We start from the raw sequence: 15,000 nt of genomic DNA on the forward strand, positions 1-15,000 counted from the left end.
AGCAACATCATCAGCAGCAACAACATCATTATCAGCAACATCATCATCATTAGCAACATCGTCATCATCAGCAACATCATCAGCATCATCATCATCAGCAACATCATCATCAGCAACATCATCATCAGCAACATCGTCATCATCAGCAACATCGTCATCATCAGCAACATCATCAGCAACATCGTCATCATCAAAATCATCATCGCTATCACCACCACCACCACCACCATTACCACCACCACCACCACCACCACCACAAACATCATCACCACCACTACCACTATTACCGTTATCATCATCACCACCACCATCATCATCAACACCACCACCATCATCACCACCACCACCACCACCATTACCAATACCACCACCACCACAAACATCACCAACACCACCACCATCAACACCACCACCATCGAAAGTATCATCACCACCATCATCAGCAACACAACGATCAAAATCACCACCACCATCACCTCCACGATCACCACCACCAACATCACCACCATCACCACAACCTCCACGATCACCACCAACATCACCACTATCACCACCACCATCACTACCACCACCACTATCACCACCACCATCACCACCACCATCACCACCACCAACATCACCACCATCACCACCACCAACATCACCACCATCACCACCATCACCATCACCACCACCATCACCACCACCAACATCAGCACCATCACCACCGCCATCAAAATCATTATCCCGATCACCATCACCATCACCAACATCACAACCACCACAACTGCCGACACCACGCACACCACCATCACCACAACCACCACCAACACCATCATCACCACCGACACCACGCACACCACCACCACTATCACCACCACCACTACCACCGCCGACACAACGCACACCACCATCACCACCATCACCATCACCACCATCACCACCACCATCATCACCACCATCACCACCACCATCATCACCACCATCACCACCACCATCACCACCACCATCACCACCACCACCATCACCACCACCATCATCACCACCATCACCACCATCACCACCACCATCACCACCACCATCACCACCATCACCACCATCACCACCATCACCATCACCACCATCACCACCACCATCATCACCACCATCACCACCACCATCACCACCACCATCACCACCACCATCACCATCACCACCATCACCACCACCATCACCACCACCATCATCACCACCACCACCACCACCATTACCACCACCACCACCACCACAAACATCATCACCACCACTACCACCGTTACCGTTATCACCATCAACACCACCACCATCGAAAGTATCATCACCACCATCATCAGCAACACCACGATCAAAATCACCACCACCATCACCTCCACAATCACCACCACTAACATCACCACCATCACCACCACCATCACCACCATCACCACCACCATCACCACCATCACCACAACCACCGCCACCTCCACCACAACCATCACCACCACCATCACCACCACCATCACCACCATTACCACGACCATCACCACCACCACCACCATTACCAACACCATCACCACCACCATCATCACCACCATCACCACCATCACCACCATCACCACCATCACCACCGCCATCAAACTCATCATCCCGATCACCACCACCATCACCAACATCACTACCACCACCAACATCATCACCTCCTCCACCACCACCATCACCACCATCAACACCACCACCGCCGACACCACCATCAGCACCACCATCACCACCACCACCACCAAGATCACCACCACCATCACCACCACCAACATCACCACCACCACCACCTCCACCACCACCACCACCACCACAACGCACACCACCACCAACCACCCCAAACTCACCGCTCCATCCGAATAGTTCGACCTCGGACTTGACCCTTCTGACTCCATCGCTCCACCACCACCGCCACCACCACCACCTCCACCTCCACCACCACCACCATAGTACACCTCGTCCTGCCCACGGAGCATCCCCTGCAGGTTCTCGATGTAGCCGATGGCGTTCCGCAGGATCTCCACCTTGGCGAGCCGCTGGCCGGGGTTTGCCGACGTGAACCGCTTGAGCGTCTCGAAGGCCTCGTTGACCCTCCGCAGGCGGCGCCGCTCGCGCACCGTGGCCGCGCGCCGCCTCTCCGCCGAGCTCGTCTTGCGCTTGCACGCCCGGCAGGCCCACAGCAAGCAGGCGCCCGAGCGCTGCTGCGAAGCGACGCAGCTGGGCGCCCGCACGTGGTCGTGGTCGTCGTCGATGGCGTCGATGACGTCGTCGCTGACGTCGTCGTCATCGCCGACGACGTCGTCATCGCCGACGTCATCGTCATGGCCGCCGCCGCAGCGTCTGGCTCTGCCGCAGAGATCTTTCGAAATCTTCTTGCCGCTGATGCCGCTGCTGATGCTGATCGTGTTACTGATGAGCTGCTGCTGCTGATTCTGATTCTGCTGATTCTGATTCTGATTCTGCTGCTCAAGCTGCAACTGTTGCACGTGCTGATGATGCTGCTGCTGCTGCTGCTCGTGTTGTTGTTGTTGTTGTTGATGTTGTTGTTGATGTTGTTGATGTTGTTGTTGATGGTGGTGGTTGTGGTGGTGGTGGTGGAGAGTCGACAGGAGCTGCTGCTGCTGCTGCTGCTGCTGCTGCTCCTGCTGTCGCCCCGGGTCAAAGTTCTCCAGGAAGTCCACCTCCACGGAGTCGAACGGAGACATGGAGCAGTCGTCCACCCCCGGCGCGTAGAAGTTGCCGGCAACGCCGCCGCACAGGGCAAAGTTGAACGGGGTCGACCCCTCCATCACCTCCATCGTCTGCGTCCACCGCCAGGGACGACCTCGCCGCCACCACCACCACCACCACCACGATGGCCGTCACGAGTTGCCCTGAACTCGGGGGGGGAGGTTGGTTGCCTCGACTTCAGTTGAGTTCAACTTCAGTTTGCGTTCGACTTCAGTTTGCGTTTGACTTCTTCAGTTGTGTTCAACTTCTTACAGTTGCGTTCAACTTCAGTTTGCGTTTGACTTCTTCAGTTTGCGTTTGACTTCTTTCAGTTGCGTTCGATCTTTCGACTTCAGTTTGCGTTCAACTTCAGTGTGCCTTCCACTTAAGTTGCGTTCAACTTCTTCAGTTGCGTTCAACTTCTTCAGTTGCGTTCAACTTTTTACAGTTGCGTTCAACTTCTTCAGTTGCGTTCAACTTCTTCAGTTGCGTTCAACTTCTTCAGTTGCGTTCAACTTCAGTTGCGTTCAACTTCAGTGTACCTTTGACTTCTTCAGTTGCGTTCGACCTTTCGACTTCAGTTTGCCTTCGACTTAAGTTGCGTTCAACTTCTTACAGTTGCGTTCAACTTTTTCAGTTTGCCTTCCACCTTTCGACTTCAGTTGCGTTCAACTTCTTCAGTTGTGTTCAACTTCTTCAGTTTGCCGTCGACTTCTTCAGATTGCCTTCGACTTCAGTCGCCCCAACGACTTTCGTTGCTCTCAACCGAAGTTGCTTGCGACCCAATTGTGTTGCGGCCGGCGTTGAAGTGTCCGGAGCGCCGAGCTTCTCTCGAGGAGTTTGTGGATGCCTCCCGTTCACGGTGGGCGTGCAACCTGGAACACAAGCAACGCAGATCAGTGGTTAGACACAGATAAAGGTGCCCTCGGACAGCCTCTGGCAGGGCTGCAGGGGCAAGTGCTGTGCAGTCGCTAGCAGTAACGAATGGGTGAGTGGGTGAGTGAGCGGGTGAGTGAGCGAGTGAGTGAGCAGGTAGATGAGTGAGTGGGTGAGTGGGTGAGTGAGTGTGTGGGTGAGTGAATGGGTGAGTGAGTGGGTGAGTGAGTGGGTGAGTGAGTGGGCGGGTGAGTGGGTGAGTGAGTGAGTGAGTGGGTGAGCGAGTGAGTGGGCGGGTGAGTGGGCGGGTGAGTGGGTGAGTGAGTGAGTGGGTGAGTGAGCGGGTGAGTGAGTGCTGTGCAGTCGCTAGCAGTAACGAATGGGTGAGTGGGTGAGTGAGCGAGTGAGTGAGTGAGCGGGTGAGTAGGTGAGTGAGTGAGCGAGTGGGTGAGCGAGTGAGTGGGCGAGTGAGTGGGCGGGTGAGTGGGTGAGTGAGTGAGTGGGTGAGTGAGCGGGTGATTGAGTGGTGTGCAGTCGCTAGCAGTAACGAATGGGTGAGTGGGTGAGTGAGCGAGTGAGTGAGCGGGTGGATGAGTGAGTGGGTGAGTGAATGGGCGGGTGAGTGGGTGAGTGAGTGGGTGAGTGGGTGAGCGAGTGAGTGAGCGAGTGAGTGAGCGAGTGAGTGAGTGGGTGAGTGAGTGAGTGGGTGAGTGAGTGAGTGAGTGGGTGAGTGAGCGAGTGAGTGGGCGGGTGAGTGGGTGAGTGAGTGAGTGAGTGGGTGAGTGAGTGAGTGGGTGAGTGAGCGGGTGAGTGAGTGGTGTGCAGTCGCTAGCAGTAACGAATGGGTGAGTGAGTGAGTGGGTGAATGAATGTGTGGGTGAGTGAATGAGTGAGTGAGTGAATGAGCGAGTGAGTGAGTGAGTGTGTGGGTGAGTGAGTGAGCGAGTGAGTGGGCGAGTGAGTGGGCGGGTGAGTGGGTGAGTGAGTGATTGAGTGGGTGAGTGAGCGGGTGAGTGAGTGGGTGAGAGAGCGGGTGAATGAATGAATGGACGAGTGAGTGAGCGGGTGGGTGAGCGAGTGAGTGGGTGAGTGAGTGGGTGAGTGAGTGGGTGAATGAATGAGTGAGTGAGTGAGCGGGTGGATGAATGAGTGAGTGGGTGAGTGAGTGAATGGGTGAGTGGGTGAATGAATGGGTGAGTGAGTGAGTGGGTGAGTGAGCGGGTGAATGAATCAAAGGACGAGTGAGTGAAGGGGGTGGGTGAGCGAGTGAGTGGGAGAATGAGTGAGTGAATGAGTGGGTGAGTGAGTGAGTGAGCGGGTGAATGAATGAATGGACGAGTGAGTGAGCGTGTGGGTGAGCAAGTGAGTGAGCGGGTGGGTGAGCGAGTGAGTGAGTGAGCAGGTGAATTAATGAATGGACGAGTGAGTGATTGAGTGGGTGAGCGAATGAGGGAGCGAGTGAGTGGGTGAATGAGTGGGTGAGTGAGTGGCTGAATGAATGGGCGAGTGAGTGAGTGGGTGGAGGAATGAGTGAATGAGTCGGTGAGTGAGTGAGTGAGTGGGTGAGCGAGTGAGTGACCGGGTGGGTGAGTGAGTGAGTGGATGAATGAGTGGGTGAGTGAATGAGTGAGTGGGTGAGTGAGTGAGTGAGTGGGTGAGTGAGTGGGTGAATGAATGGGTGAGTGAATGAGTGGGTGAGTGGGTGATTGAGTGAGTGGGTGAGTGAGTGGGTGAGTGAGTGAGTGAATGAATGGGTGAGTGAGTGAATGAATGGGTGAGTGAATGAGTGGGTGAGTGGGTGATTGAGTGAGTGGGTGAGTGAGTGAGTGGGTGAGTGAGTGTGTGGGTGAGTGAATGAATGGGTGAGTGAATGAGTGGGTGAGTGGGTGATTGAGTGAGTGAGTGGGTGAGTGAGTGAGTGAGTGGGTGAGTGAGTGAGTGGGTGAGTGAGTGAGTGAGTGGGTGAGTGAGTGGGTGAGTGGGTGAGTGAATGAGTGGGTGAGTGAATGAGTGGGTGAGTGAGTGAGTGGGTGAGTGAGTGGGTGAGTGAATGAGTGGGTGAGTGAATGAGTGGGTGAGTGAGTGAGTGGGTGAGTGAGTGGGTGGGTGAGTGAATGAGTGACTGAGTGTGTGAGTGGGTGAGTGAGTGGGTGAGTGAGTGGGTGAGTGAATGAGTGACTGAGTGTGTGAGTGAGTGAGTGGGTGAGTGAATGAGTGAGTGGGTGAGTGAGTGAGTGGGTGAGTGAGTGAATGAATGGGTGAGTGAGTGAATGAATGGGTGAGTGAATGAGTGGGTGAGTCAATGAGTGGGTGAGTGAATGAGTGACTGAGTGAGTGGGTGAGTGAATGAGTGACTGAGTGAGTGGGTGAGTGAGTGAGTGTGTGAGTGAGTGAGTGAGTTGGTGAGTGAGTGAGTGAGTGGGTGAGTGAGTGAGTGAGTGGGTGAGTGAGTGGGTGAGTGGGTAAGTGAGTGGGTGGGTGAGTGAGTGAGTGGGTGAGTGAGTGGGTGAGTGAGTGAGTGGGTGAGTGAGTGAGTGAGTGGGTGAGTGAGTGAGTGGGTGAGTGAGTGAGTGAGTGGGTGAGTGAGTGAGTGGGTGAGTGAATGAGTTACTGAGTGTGTGAGTGGGTGAGTGAGTGGGTGAGTGGGTGAGTGGGTGAGTGAGTGGGTGAGTGGTTGAGTGAGTGGGTGAGTGAGTGAGTGAGTGGGTGAGTGAGTGAGTGGGTGAATGAGTGAGTGAGTGGGTGAGTGAGTGTGTGAGTGGGTGAGTGAGTGGGTGAGTGTGTGAGTGGGTGGGTGAGTGGGTGAGTGGGTGATTGAGTGAGTGGGTGAGTGAGTGAGTGGGTGAGTGAGTGAGTGAGTGGGTGAGTGAGTGACTGAGTGTGTGAGTGGGTGAGTGAGTGAGTGAGTGGGTGGGTGAGTGAATGAGTGGGTGAGTGAATGAGTGACTGAGTGAGTGAGTGGGTGAGTGAGTGGGTGGGTGAGTGAATGAGTGGGTGAGTGAATGAGTGACTGAGTGAGTGAGTGGGTGAGTGAGTGAGTGGGTGAGTGAATGAGTGGGTGATTGAGTGAGTGGGTGAGTGAGTGGGTGAGTGAGTGGGTGAGTGAGTGAGTGACTGAGTGTGTGAGTGAGTGGGTGAGTGAGTGAATGAATGGGTGAGTGAGTGAATGAATGTGTGAGTGAATGAGTGGGTGAGTGGGTGATTGAGTGAGTGAGTGGGTGAGTGTGTGAGTGAGTGAGTGACTGAGTGTGTGAGTGGGTGATTTACCTGCCCGCCGACTTTCCAAATCGGCAGCTGACAATCTGCTAAGATCCACGGCTGTCCAATCTCCAATCCACGCAGTCAAGCAGCAGCGAACAGCCTTCAGACTCCAAGTTATACGACTCGGCAGCCAATCACGGCACGTGTTTACTCACCATTTATTTATTTTTAAAAACTTTTCTGGGCGGGGGCAGGGGCGGAGGAGTGGGCGGGGCGTGGGCGGAGTTCGGGGCGGGGCGTCGTTAGCGTAGCCACGCCCACCGACAACTACACACAAAGACGCAGGGAGCCTAGGTAGGCTCAAGCAGGGCTGCAGGGGCAAGTGCTGTCGCGAACAGCAGCAACTCATGCTAAGGCCGGGTTTGACACGCGTCACCGGCAGGTTGTTTAAGGCTGAGCCGACCTAGGCGAGGTACAGTCCCGGATTGGTTTGTGAATTGGCTCTCACTCGAGTGGAAGGTGGTGGTGGCCGTGAGTGCTAACCACTGCGCCACCGCTCCCCACAGGCACACACACACACTCACACACTCACTCACTAACTCACCCACACACTCACTCACACACCCACTCACTCACTCACCCACTCACTCACCCACTCACTCACTAACATACGTACTCACTAACACACTCACAAACTCACTAACACACCTACTCACTAACACACTCACAAACTCACTAACACCTACCCACTAACACACTCACAAACTCACTAACAGACCTACTCACTAACACACTCACAAACTCACTAACGCCTACTCACTAACACACACTCACTCACCAACACACTCACTCACTCACCCATTCATTCAGCTACTCACCCACACACTCACTCACTCACTCACCCACTCACTCACTAACACACCTACCCACTCACTCACCAACACACTCACTAACATACGTACTCACTAACACACCCACTCACTCACTAACACACCTACCCACTAACACACTCACAAACTCACTAACACACCTACTCACTAACACACACTCACCAACACACTCACTAACACGTACTCACTAACACACTCACAAACTCACTAACGCCTACTCACTAACACACACTCACTCACCAACACACCTACTCACTAACACACTCACAAACTCACTAACACACCTACTCACTAACACACTCACAAACTCACTAACACACCTACTCACTAACACACTCACAAACTCACTAACGCCTACTCACTAACACACGCACAAACTCACTAACACACCTACTCACTAACACACTCACAAACTCACTAACGCCTACTCACTAACACACTCACAAACTCACTAACGCCTACTCACTAACACACACTCACCAACACACTCACTAACACACCTACTCACTAACACACTCACAAACTCACTAACACACCTACTCACTAACACACTCACAAACTCACTAACACACCTACTCACTAACACACTCACAAACTCACTAACACACCTACTCACTAACACACTCACAAACTCACTAACACGCCTACTCACTAACACACACTCACTCACCAACACACTCACTCACTCACTCACGCGTACAGCAACAAAGACAAAGATCCCCCGTGTAGCCTCGACTGCTTGGGGGCAAGTGCAGTGCGTGTGGCGAACAGCAGTAGCGCCGATGTCTGCAGCTCCAAGCGGCATCACCCACGTGGAGGAGGGGGTGGGGGGAGGAGGTGGGGGGGTGGGGGGAGGAGGTGGGGGGTGGGGGGAGGAGGGGGGGGCCCTTGACCCGGGGGAACATCTCAAAGCCCCCCCCCCCTCCCCAGGGACGAGACGAGACACGTGGTGGGTGTAGATGGTTTTGTTGGGTGAGAAGTGTTTTAGTGGGACACGGGTGAGTGGGTGAGTAAGTGGGTGAGTGGGTGAGTGAGTGGGTGGGTGGGTTAGTGAGTGGGTGAGTAAGTGGGTGAGTGGGTGAGTGGGTGAGTAAGTGGGTGAGTAAGTGGGTGAGTGAGTGAGTGAGTGGGTGAGTAAGTGGGTGAGTGGGTTAGTGAGTGGGTGAGTAAGTGGGTGAGTGAGTGAGTGGGTGAGTAAGTGGGTGAGTGAGTGAGTGAGTGGGTGAGTAAGTGGGTGAGTGAGTGGGTGGGTGGGTTAGTGAGTGGGTGGGTGGGTTAGTGAGTGGGTGAGTGAGTGGGTGAGTGAGTGAGTGGGTGGGTGAGTGGGTGGGTGAGTGGGTGGGTGAGTGGGTGAGTGAGTGAGTGTGTGAGTGGGTGGGTGGGTGAGTGAGTGGGTGGGTGAGTGAGTGGGTGGGTGGGTGAGTGAGTGTGTGAGTGGGTGGGTGGGTGAGTGAGTGGGTGGGTGAGTAAGTGGGTGAGTGGGTTAGTGAGTGGGTGGGTGGGTGAGTGAGTGGGTGGGTGGGTGGGTGAGTAAGTGGGTGAGTGGGTGACCAAGTGGGTGAGTGGGTGAGTAAGTGGGTGGGTGGGTGAGTAAGTGGGTGAGTGGGTTAGTGAGTGGGTGGGTGAGTGAGTGGGTGAGTGGGTTAGTGAGTGGGTGAGTGGGTTAGTGAGTGGGTGAGTGGGTGAGTAAGTGGGTTAGTGAGTGGGTGAGTGTGTGTGAGTGTGTGGGTGAGTGTGTGGGTGAGTGAGTGGGTGAGTGTGTGTGTGAGTGAGTGTGTGTGTGAGTGAGTGAGTGGGTGAGTGAGTGGGTGTGTGAGTGAGTGTGTGGGTGTGTGAGTGAGTGGGTGAGTGTGTGTGTGAGTGAGTGTGTGTGTGAGTGAGTGAGTGGGTGAGTGAGTGTGTGGGTGAGTGTGTGGGTGAGTGTGTGGGTGAGTGAGTGAGTGTGTGAGTGAGTGAGTGAGTGGGTGAGTGTGTGGGTGAGTGAGTGAGTGGGTGAGTGAGTGAGTGAGTGGGTGAGTGTGTGGGTGAGTGAGTGTGTGAATGAGTGTGTGGGTGAGTGAGTGTGTGAGTGAGTGAGTGGGTGAGTGAGTGTGTGGGTGAGTGTGTGGGTGAGTGTGTGGGTGAGTGAGTGTGTGTGTGAGTGAGTGAGTGAGTGGGTGAGTGAGTGGGTGTGTGAGTGAGTGTGTGGGTGAGTGAGTGAGTGGGTGGGTGAGTGAGTGGGTGTGTGAGTGAGTGTGTGGGTGAGTGTGTGGGTGAGTGAGTGTGTGAGTGAGTGAGTGGGTGAGTGAGTGAGTGTGTGGGTGAGTGAGTGGGTGAGTGAGTGTGTGGGTGAGTGGGTGAGTGAGTGGGTGAGTGAGTGTGTGAGTGGGTGAGTGAGTGAGTGTGTGGGTGAGTGGGTGAGTGAGTGTGTGTGAGTGAGTGAGTGTGTGGGTGAGTGAGTGAGTGGGTGGGTGAGTGTGTGTGTGTGAGTGAGTGAGTGGGTGAGTGAGTGTGTGGGTGTGTGAGTGAGTGAGTGGGTGAGTGTGTGAGTGAGTGAGTGTGTGGGTGAGTGAGTGTGTGTGTGAGTGAGTGAGTGGGTGAGTGAGTGGGTGTGTGAGTGAGTGTGTGGGTGAGTGAGTGAGTGAGTGAGTGAGTGAGTGAGTGTGTGAGTGAGTGTGTGTGTGAGTGAGTGAGTGGGTGAGTGAGTGTGTGGGTGAGTGAGTGAGTGTGTGGGTGAGTGAGTGCGGACGGGATTTGGAGAGGGACGAGGAGTTGTGACGAGATGAAACTTGATCTCCCGTCCCCGCTCTCCCCCGCAGAGGCGCAAATTTTGGATTTGTAAGCGACAGCTGATTTAGCCATTGACTCACCAACTCACTCACCAACTCACTACCAACTCACTCACTCACCAAGTCAATCACTCACCAACTCACCCACTCACTCACTTACTCACCAACTCACTCACTCACTCACCTTGTCACTCACCAACTCACTCACTCACTCACCTTGTCACTCACTCACTCACTCACCCACTCACTCACTTACTCACCAACTCACTCACTCACTCACCTTGTCACTCACCAACTCACTCACTCACTCACCTTGTCACTCACTCACTCACTCATACACTCACCCACTCACTCTCTCACTCACTCACTCACCTTGTCACTCACTCACTCACTCACCAACTCACTCGCACACTCACTCACCCACTCACTCACTCACCCACCCACTCACTCGCCCATTCACTCACTCAATCACCCACTCATCCAGCCACTCACTCACTCATTCACCAAGTGAATCACCTACTCACCCACTCCCATTACCCACTCACCAACCCACTCACCCACTCACCCACCCACTCACCCACTCACTCACCCAGTCACTCACGCACTCACTCACCTACTTACTCACCCAACCAATAACTCTCCCAATCACTCTCCCACTCACCCACTTACTCACCCACTCATCCACGTACTCACCTACTTACTCACCCACTAACTCACCCACTCACTCACCCACTTACTTATCCACTCACCGACCCACGCACTCACCCACTCACTCACGCACTCACGAACTTGCTCACCCGACCAATCACTCTCGCAATCACTCTCCCACTCACGCACTTACTCACCCACTCGCCTACTCAATCATTCACTCACCTAGCCACCAAACTACCCATTAACTCACCCACTCACCCACTTACTCACCCACTCACTCATTCACTCACCGACCCACTCACTCACCTACTCACTCACCCAACCAATCACTCTCCCACTCACTCACCCACTCACCCACTTACTCACCCGCTTACTCACCCACTCACTCACTTACTCACCCACTCACTCACCCACTTACTCACCCACTTACTCACGCACTCACTCACCAACTTACTCACCCAACCAATCACTCTCCCAATCACTCTCCCACTCACCCACTTACTCACCTACTCACCCACTCACCCACTCACTCATCCACTCACCAACCCACTCACTCACCAACTTTCTCACCCACTCACTCACCCACTTACTCACCCACTCACTCACCCACTTACTCACCCACTCACTCACCAACTCACTCACGCACTCACGTACTCACTCACCCAACCAATCACTCTCCCACTCACCCACTTACCCACTCACCCACTCGCCTACTCGCCTACCCAATCATTCACTCACCTAGCCTACAAACTACCCACTAACTCACCCACTCACCCACCCACTTACTCACCCAGTCACTCATCCACTCACCAACCCACTCACCCACTCACCCACTCACTCACCCACTTACTCATCCACTCACCGACCCACTCACTCACCCACTAACTCACCCACTCACCACACATCCCGTCGACCACTCACCTACCCTAACCCAGGTACCATGAGTTGACTGCTGTACCAGCCTAGGTGCACCGGAAGGTGACGGGGCAGACCCAGCAGGTGCCACGGGTCGATCCGACTGAGATGACTGGCTGATGCACCACCTGTGCCCCCTACTGTGCCAACTCGCTGTGCTTTAGCCACCCGGCGCTCCGCTCGTTGTTGTGAGCGTCGCTCCTCCGCCCTCCGTTGCTGCTGGATGACGACTGCCTCCAGCTGCCCAGTGGTGTACCTAGCCTGGCACTGCGGGGTTACGACACCGTCGCTCCACAAGACAAAGATCCCCCTATAGCCTTGATAGACTTCCCGGGGAAAGTGCTCAGCGAACGCCTCTGAAGGACAGGGCAGGAGAGGATGGGTGGCCAGCACCACCACGCCCGACCGCCTTTGTCTCTCCCCCAGTGCTAGCGATGTTCACTACACACCGCACCAGGTACTCAGTTGTGGCTGAGTCGACCTAGGGGAGGCCCAGGACCGGTTCAGATAATCGTCACAGGCGGTGTTGGCCGTGAGCGGGAATCGAACTCGAGTCGCCAGGTTCGTAGCGTAGCGCTAACCACTACACCCACCGCTCCCCATACACACTCACAGACTCAAACACAGACTCACACACAGACACACACACAGATAGACACACACACACACAGACACACACACACAGACACACTCACTCACAGACTCAAACACAGACAGACTCACACACAGATACACACACACAGATACACACACACAGACACACAGACACACACAGACTCACACACACACACAGACTCACACACAGATACACACACACACAGGTACACACGCACGTGTGTGTGTCTGTGTGTGTGTCTGTGTGTGTGTGTCTCTGTGTGTGTATCTGTGTGTGTGTCTGTGTGTATGTCGGTGTGTGTGTGTGTGTCCGTGTGTGTGTCTTTGTGTGTGTGTGTCTGTGTGTGTGTGTCTCTGTGTGTGTATCTGTGTGTGCGTCTGTGTGTGTGTGTCTGTGTGTATCTGTGTATGTGTCTGTGTGTGTGTGTCTGTGTGTGTGTCTGTGTGTGTGTGTGTCTGTGTGTGTGTCTGTGTGTGTGTGTCTGTATATCTGTGTGTCTGTGTGTGTGTGTGTGTCTGTGTGTGTGTGTGTGTCTGTGTATCTGTGTGTCTGTGTGTGTGTGTCTGTGTGTCTGTGTGTGTATGTGTATCTGTATGTGTGTGTCTGTGTATGTGTCTGTGTGTGTGTCTGTGTGTCTGTCTGTGTGTGTGTCTGTGTGTGTGTAGAGAGCGGTGGGTGTAGTGGTTAGCGCTACGCTGCGCTATGAACCTGGTCACCCGAGTTCGATTCCCGCTCACTGCCAACATCGCCAGTGACGATTACTTGAACCGGTCCTGGGCCTCCCCTAGGTCGACTCAGCCTCAAATGAGTACCTGGTGCGGTGTGTAGTAGTAAACATCGCTAGCACAGGGGGAGAGACAAAGGCGGCCGGGCGTGGTGGAGCTGGCCACCCACCCCTTCTGTGTGTGCCACCTTCATAGGCGCTGCTGCTGCTGTTCGCTACTGACAGCACTTGCCCCTACAGGCTGCGTGGACTAAACGGGGGACCTTTGTCTGTGTGCTTTGTCTATGCGTCGGTCAATTAGGAAGTCTTCAGTTAACGATTCGGCCTCGGAAATAGCCTTGCCTGGCGAGCGAGTGACCACACAGAGAGATCGAGTCTCTGTGTGGGTCTCTGTGAGTGGTGAGTCGGTGGGTCTCTGTGTGGTGAGTCTGTGGGTCTCTGTGTGGTGAGTCTGTGGGTCTCTGTGTGGTGAGTCTGTGGGTCTCTGTGTGGTGAGTCTGTGGGTCTCTGTGTGGTGAGTCTGTGGGTCTCTGTGTGATGAGTCTGTGGGTCTCTGTGTGATGAGTCTGTGGGTCTCTGTGTGATGAGTCTGTGGGTCTCTGTGTGGTGAGTCTGTGGGTCTCTGTGTGGGTCTCTGTGTGGGTCTCAGTGTGGTGAGTCTGTGGGTCTCTGTGTGGTGAGTCTGTGGGTCTCTGTGAGTGGTGAGTCTGTGGGTCTCTGTGTGGTGAGTATGTGGGTCTCTGTGTGGTGAGTCTGTGGGTGGCTGTGTGGTGAATCTATGGGTCTCTGTGTGGTGAGTCTGTGGGTCTCTGTGTAGCGAGTCTGTGGGTCTCTGTGTGGTGAGTCTGTGGGCCTCTGTGTGATGAATCTGTGCGTCTCTGTGTGGTGAGTCTGTGGGTCTCTGTGTGGTGAGTCTGTGGGTCTCTGTGTGGTGAGTCTGTGGGTCTCTGTGTGGTGAGTCTGTGGGTCTCTGTGTGGTGAGTCTGTGGGTCTCTGTGTGGTGAGTCTGTGGGTCTCTGTGTGGTGAGTCTGTGGGTCTCTGTGTGGTGAGTCTGTGGGTCTCTGTGTGGTGAGTCTGTGGGTCTCTGTGTGATGAGTCTGTGGGTCTCTGTGTGATGAGTCTGTGCGTCTCTGTGTGGTGAGTCTGTGGGTCTCTGTGTGGTGAGTCTGTGGGTCTCTGTGTGGTGAGTCTGTGCGTCTCTGTGTGGTGAGTCTGTGCGTCTCTGTGTGGTGAGTCTGTGGGTCTCTGTGTGATGAGTCTGTGACTCTCTGTGTGATGAGTCTGTGACTCTGTGTGGTGAGTCTATGGATTAGATATCGCACGTAGGGTAGAACCACCACCTCCACCGTATTGATTTCCATCCAGCAGTGGAGATAAGCCCCTCGAGTCACGTTTCACGGTGGTTCACATCGCCCAGTGTGGCCTTAACATCCGCTCTGGGCACGTGCTGTTAGTAGCGAGTAGCAGTGCCTATGAAGACTGCCGCGGCTGTGACACACACACAGAGATGGTGTGTGGGTATCAGCCACCACGCCCGGCCGCCTTTGTCTCTCCCAAGAAACACGCATCTGAACTCTCTCTCTCTCTCCCCCTCTCGCTCTCACCCTCTCGCCCCCCCTCCCCCCCCCATCAATCTC

The 15,000-nt window shown here is 54.5% G+C and overlaps 2 protein-coding genes across 2 annotated transcripts in view; both read right to left on the minus strand.

Moving 5' to 3' along the window:
• Window positions 1-7,007, minus strand: part of LOC116937453 (uncharacterized) — an 11,952-nt gene extending 4,945 nt beyond the window's left edge. Inside the window, exons 1-2 of the mRNA XM_032944555.2 lie at window positions 6,865-7,007; window positions 1,860-3,596 (exon numbers count right to left, since the gene is read on the minus strand). Of these exons, the coding sequence (XP_032800446.2) occupies window positions 1,860-2,810 (951 nt within the window). The 5' untranslated portion in view covers window positions 2,811-3,596; window positions 6,865-7,007. The remainder of the gene's footprint in view (window positions 1-1,859; window positions 3,597-6,864) is intronic.
• Window positions 3,579-15,000, minus strand: part of LOC116937795 (MAP kinase-activating death domain protein-like) — an 81,559-nt gene continuing 70,137 nt past the window's right edge. The window contains exon 11 of the mRNA XM_076058900.1: window positions 3,579-3,596. Within this exon, the coding sequence (XP_075915015.1) occupies window positions 3,579-3,596 (18 nt within the window). The remainder of the gene's footprint in view (window positions 3,597-15,000) is intronic.

This window comes from Petromyzon marinus, assembly GCF_048934315.1.
Source record: "Petromyzon marinus isolate PM22_M1 ecotype Great Lakes invasive population chromosome 80 unlocalized genomic scaffold, UKy_Petmar_22M1.pri1.0 chr80_unloc.2, whole genome shotgun sequence".
Taxonomy (NCBI): Eukaryota; Metazoa; Chordata; class Hyperoartia; order Petromyzontiformes; family Petromyzontidae; genus Petromyzon; species Petromyzon marinus.